The 5,367-nt window shown below is 40.7% G+C and overlaps 1 protein-coding gene across 1 annotated transcript in view; it reads right to left on the bottom strand.

Moving 5' to 3' along the window:
- The window catches only part of LOC109962618 (vasoactive intestinal polypeptide receptor-like), a 19,194-nt gene extending 14,125 nt beyond the window's left edge, over nt 1–5,069 (bottom strand). Inside the window, exons 1-3 of the mRNA XM_020604491.1 lie at nt 4,636–5,069; nt 2,973–3,066; nt 1,734–1,856 (exon numbers count right to left, since the gene is read on the bottom strand). Coding sequence (XP_020460147.1) covers nt 1,734–1,856; nt 2,973–3,066; nt 4,636–4,695 — 277 coding nt within the window. The 5' untranslated portion in view covers nt 4,696–5,069. The remainder of the gene's footprint in view (nt 1–1,733; nt 1,857–2,972; nt 3,067–4,635) is intronic.
- Between the last annotated feature and the right edge of the window lie 298 nt (nt 5,070–5,367).

Raw genomic sequence — 5,367 nt, 5'->3', positions numbered from 1 at the left:
GTTTTTTTTTTTTGTGACATATGAGACAGGCCATCAGGACACACAGAAGCAACAGGTTATCACGGGCAAGAATGATCTCATGAATATGAGCCACTAGGAAGCTCAGCTCCTAACTCCTATTTCTGGACTCGAACACAAGGGTGTGATGATACAGACAAAGATTCAGCAGCAGCAGGAACAACAACAAAAACGAGGTTAAGGAAGGATCAAGATAAGCAGCATCTCTAGTTCACTTAAATTATGTAAACATAAATCCTGGATCTATGATCATGAAACTTCCCAGTAATCTTAAGACTCAAGGATATGGCTCTACAGGATTGGCATGATGCGATAAGTAATGATCCTTAGTGGAATATTTATAAGCTGCTTAAGACTGATCTGTCACAGTTAGGTTGAGGTAGTCAGCTTGCCAGTTTCAAAGAAGATTTTTTAATGCAATTTAGTTTCATTCAAGGCTGTGAACTCTATGTTTGACAACTGATCAAGAGTAGCATTATCAGGTATAAATGAAGACAGCCACAGTGCCATATTATCACCTCTTTGAAGGCCACAGTTTGCTAACCCCTGGACATAGGAACATAGTTTAACCTCTCAAGCTAAGGTGGCATACTTGAAACATATCAACGCTTCAAACACAACTTGAGGTTTTTAGGTAGAGACATTCACTCAGTAATTGATAACCATGAATCTGCAAACAGAGTTCCCCGCACAGTGTTTAGCTGACATTAGTTGACCTCCAAGGACTGGACACTCAGTTCATGATATATAAACTGGAATAAGTAGATTATGAAGTTGATATAGCAACCATGCTAGAACATCATTGCTTATTTAGATATCTAACAGACACAGTGCAGCTTTAAATTTATATTATTCATCTAGAGCTCCTGGCCAGCTGGCGAACGCATTTCTCTCCTTCTAACTCTGCCAACTGTCTGTTTAGCGGCTAAAGAGACAGATAGCTAATTCTGATTGTGAACTGTTTGGTGCTAGGCAGGTGGTGTATCATAGATTTTAAGAGCTCTTTCTGTCTTGTTTTCAGAAAACAGCTGTGTGGAACCACTGCTGATGAAAATAATGACAGTGAGTGAGAAAGAGTTGTGTGATAATTCCCTATGAGCTTGTCACTACAACTGACACCTCTTATATGACACATGCTCACTTATTACATGTTAATATAAATATATGAATTAGAACAGCCTTAATCAATCTTGCTGAGTTATTAGCCCATTTATATATTTTCTCGGCTAGTGTCACTAGTAACTAGTGTCACCGTCTTGTACTGTTTTTATTTCTTGCATAGGTGCAGCAATTTCCATATACCTCATTAAGGGGTCAGTGTGGACTAAACTCCACGTCTCTAGGCCAACAGGTCTTGACTTTTACATGACCACAGTATCTACCTTAACGTTTCCGCCAAAAGGCCACACAAACTTACGATGTGCTTGCTGATCATCACACAAACAAACACATATGCTGTAGTCACATACCTGCCTTGCCTTGTATTGCTGCCCTGTATTCTGAGACATTATGCTGACTTACATTCATTTCCTGGAGACTTACCCTAACCTTAACCATCATCACTACTTGCCTAACTGCAGCCTCAAGCTAACCTTAAATTAAGTCATCACTCTAAAATGGAATGATCTACATTTTGTCCCCATAAGGATGTCATCTTAGATTTACATCTCCACAACATGAGTACTACCAGGCCACACACACACACACACACACACAAAGACAGAAGTTTGCAGACACTAAAATCAAACACACACATACTTTGGGACATGGGATGGTAATCACCTCTCCAATGTTAGCGCTGGGCCAGCAGGTGATCTTGTCCCACGTCCTATTGCAACCTGACCAAGACACGGAGACAAAGGGGTTAAAAAAAGCTTGTTCCTGTTAGTCAAACATGGAAATACCATAAAATCAAAATGAACAAACATAGTATAAAACACAAATCTTTGAACAACAGGTGTTTCAAACTATTGTGATGTTAATTCTTCCCTGTGACAAACAGCAGCCTGGTTAAGGTGAAGGTGATGCACCGACATTCCCATGACAGCCAAAACCTGTAAGCTCAGGTCAGCTGTCATTACAGCTCGCAACAGCAGATGACCTGAGTTATCGCTCCCACCATGACTAATAAAACAGCTCCTGTCCTTTGTTACACACTGTTATTTGAATTCACTGTAACTTTCCACAGTGTGCTTGGTCTCAGGATGCATAATTAGGTGACAGGACGTTTTAAATCCAGAAAAGGAAAAAGTTTGTATGGTGATATTTGCAACATCAAGCAAATTCAAAAGATAATGAGTGTTTAATGATTTCTACATTGTGTAAAAGTAAACAGAGTCTCATGATACTTGCAGTTTGGATCAGCAAGATTTCAGTTACACACAGAGGCTCAATGAAGCACAGTTATTCCTCTTTAGAATTGTAATGTTTGTATGAGTCTAAGTGGACACACACAGCGTAGCTGTCAGTTTACGACAGACACAAAAAAGGTTGCGACAGAGGTTAAGGAAGTCGCAGGTCCATAGTGGTGCATTAAACCTGTGGTAATGTGACAGTTACAAGCGATAAAAGAAGATAACGTTTGACATGACATCATAGTCTGTCTGTTGACAAGCAGACAGACATCACGAGAATATAATTATGTGCTGTGAATATAGCAAGATGTAATTCAAGTCTCATCAACGATACATTGAAACAACACATCAGCTCATCAGCTGTATTTTCTTCATATGAAGCAACACATTTGGTCAACTAACCACAAAATTCTGTCGGAGCACATGTGACAAGGGGCTGGCTTTAGGTGCAAAACTGTGTACAACCATGCAAAGTGTAATATAAAACCAGAGACATGCTTTTCAACAGCTTGTGTTTTCTTTAGAGCTTGCTGCATTTCTTTGATTAAACCCCATTTAGCAAAAATTGCAGTCAGGACAATAAAGGCATATCAAACATACCAGTTGTTTTGTTCTCACTCTGAGCCTCGCAGATGTCTCTCTCCTTGTTTATTTCCTTCATTAGGTCACACATCTGATTCTGCACTGAAAACACCTGTGGAGGAAACAGTTTACACTTTTTATATGTATTTCACAGGCCATGATGACATTTTAAATAGTGTGACTCAGGTCATTTTATCATTTATTCATCAAACGCAGCACAGTTCTACTGCACACGCTGTCTCAACTGTTCTTTACATATTAAGGCAAACATCTATCGTCTCTATTTGGGTTTTCCTGGGTACCATTAATCTCTCCATTTGACACATACAAAACAAAAAATTAAGCCTTTGACGCTGAGTCATACTCCTTAGATTTTCATGTTTTGGAAATAAACGGACTCTTCAGGCCTGAACTGGTTCCACATGAAGCTGAATCAACGAGAGTTTACCACCAGATATAAAGGCCGTCTGCAGGGTCAGAAGATTTACAGCCGTTACTTAGCTGGATGAGTCTCTTCATGTGGACATTAATCACACTGCATGATAGTATATGGCTATACGATGGTTAGCCACAAATGGAGCCCATACTCTAGCCTCAACCCTGAATCAACAGGATGACATCCCCATGTTATCATCTGTCTTGCTCCCTGGGCTTCATGGCAGCTCCTGTGTTACTGCACCTCTGGAAAGTGACAGGAATATGTTGTCACTGATGGATCAGTGCTTCCTTCAGCTGTGCAAATAAGAGTACCAGGAGAAAACTTCCCACACTCCATCATCAAAGTGACCCTTTTACCTTCCCCGCCAGCACACCAGCTGCCATCTTCTCCTTTGCTTCACTTTTATCACTGAAACATTTTGTGTGTATGAATGCAGATGTAAAAGGCAACAAATGAGTAAGGAATTTGACCTCCAGCTCATTTCCAGTACAAATCATACATTCTTTTCTACAGGAGACAGATGAGGATGAGGACACTGGAGGCCAGAGAGTACAGGTACAGACAAAGGAGGCCGTTGCCATGGTATCCTTTTGGGAGACCAGCAAGCTCCTTGTGCCTTCTCCGGGCTCACCTTCACCTCAGTGATGAAAAGAGATCAGCAAGAACATAATAACACAGGAAGATCACTGACGAAGCATCTGGACCCCCTGTTTTGTATAGTGCCAAGTGCCATTTAAACAGCTGTTGTTTTTGCTTATAGTGCATGAGGAATTAAGGAGACTGACATACAATGCAGAGGCTGAACCTGGAGAGAGGAGACTGCACATGTGAAGGGACAATTGTTGTCATGACTTAAGAAAAAAAAATGAAAGAAAAGAAAATGGAACATAAGCTCTGCTAACAATATTTGTTCTAAAATGTCTTCAGTAACAAAAGACATGAGGATGAAAGCCTTACCACACTATAACCAAGTGTGCGTTCCACACACACCATTACTGACCCTTCTCTCCACAGCTTCCCTGCCCATCCACACTTTTACCAGTAACTGACACAAGCTACGACACTGCTGCGCCCTGCATCCATGAACACCAGCGGGCACATCAACTACAGTACTAGAAAGTGGTCCACCTTAAACTGTATGGCTGAACAAATCAGGCGAGCAACTGTCGTGCCCTTGAGAATGAACCCAGGTTCAGTCAGGAGAAAAGTCCGATTGTTAGGGTTAAATATAAATATACTTACGGGGCGCAGCAACATGCATGATAAGAGGAGAAAAACGCCATTTGAAACTTCCACCAACATATCCGTTAAAGTTGTTGATTCGTTAAAAAAGTAAAAGAAAACTGAAGAAAATTAAGTGAAAAGGTTCAAACTCTTGCGATAATCCCCCGCAGGTTTACATGAGTCCCCAGCTGACTCGGTGCGTTCTTGCGCTCTGAGAAGAGCGAATCGCTCCAGTCATGAAATCCTCCTCTCCTTCCTCTTCCTCCTCCTCCCACTCGGGCTTCACAGTGAACAACCAACACGAAACTATGCACACTTTATCTGAGAACGTCAGGAGGTGGTGGCGTAAACGCGTAGCTAAAAAGAAAGAAGGAAAATACTGCATCCTTAAATTGAGAATTTTAAAAATAACCCACTTTTTGTATAATATTGTGTATCCTATCAGTGATGTGCATTTTATCATGTAGCCTATTATGGCACAAACCCCTTTAGCTCCTTTCCAGGTTAAACATTTGCATTAATCTGATAAGCATGCTAAATACATTGCACTGTTAACCACTGAACCAGTAGTTCCCAAACTTTTTGACCTGTGACAAAAAGCAGTCTGGTTAGGGCCTTTGTTTAGGTGTTATGAGCTGTCAGCAGGTCCACCAGCTCCTCCAGATTTCTCTCACGATTTCATTTAAGTAAGTGTTTCATATACTATAAACATGTAAAATTATACCATTTGATAATTCACAAAAAGCAAAA

This window comes from Monopterus albus, unplaced genomic scaffold, assembly GCF_001952655.1.
Source record: "Monopterus albus unplaced genomic scaffold, M_albus_1.0 scaffold66.1, whole genome shotgun sequence".
NCBI lineage: Eukaryota > Metazoa > Chordata > Actinopteri > Synbranchiformes > Synbranchidae > Monopterus > Monopterus albus.
Note: the sequence above shows the minus strand (reverse complement) of the source record. Positions and strands in the feature narration are given on the sequence as shown.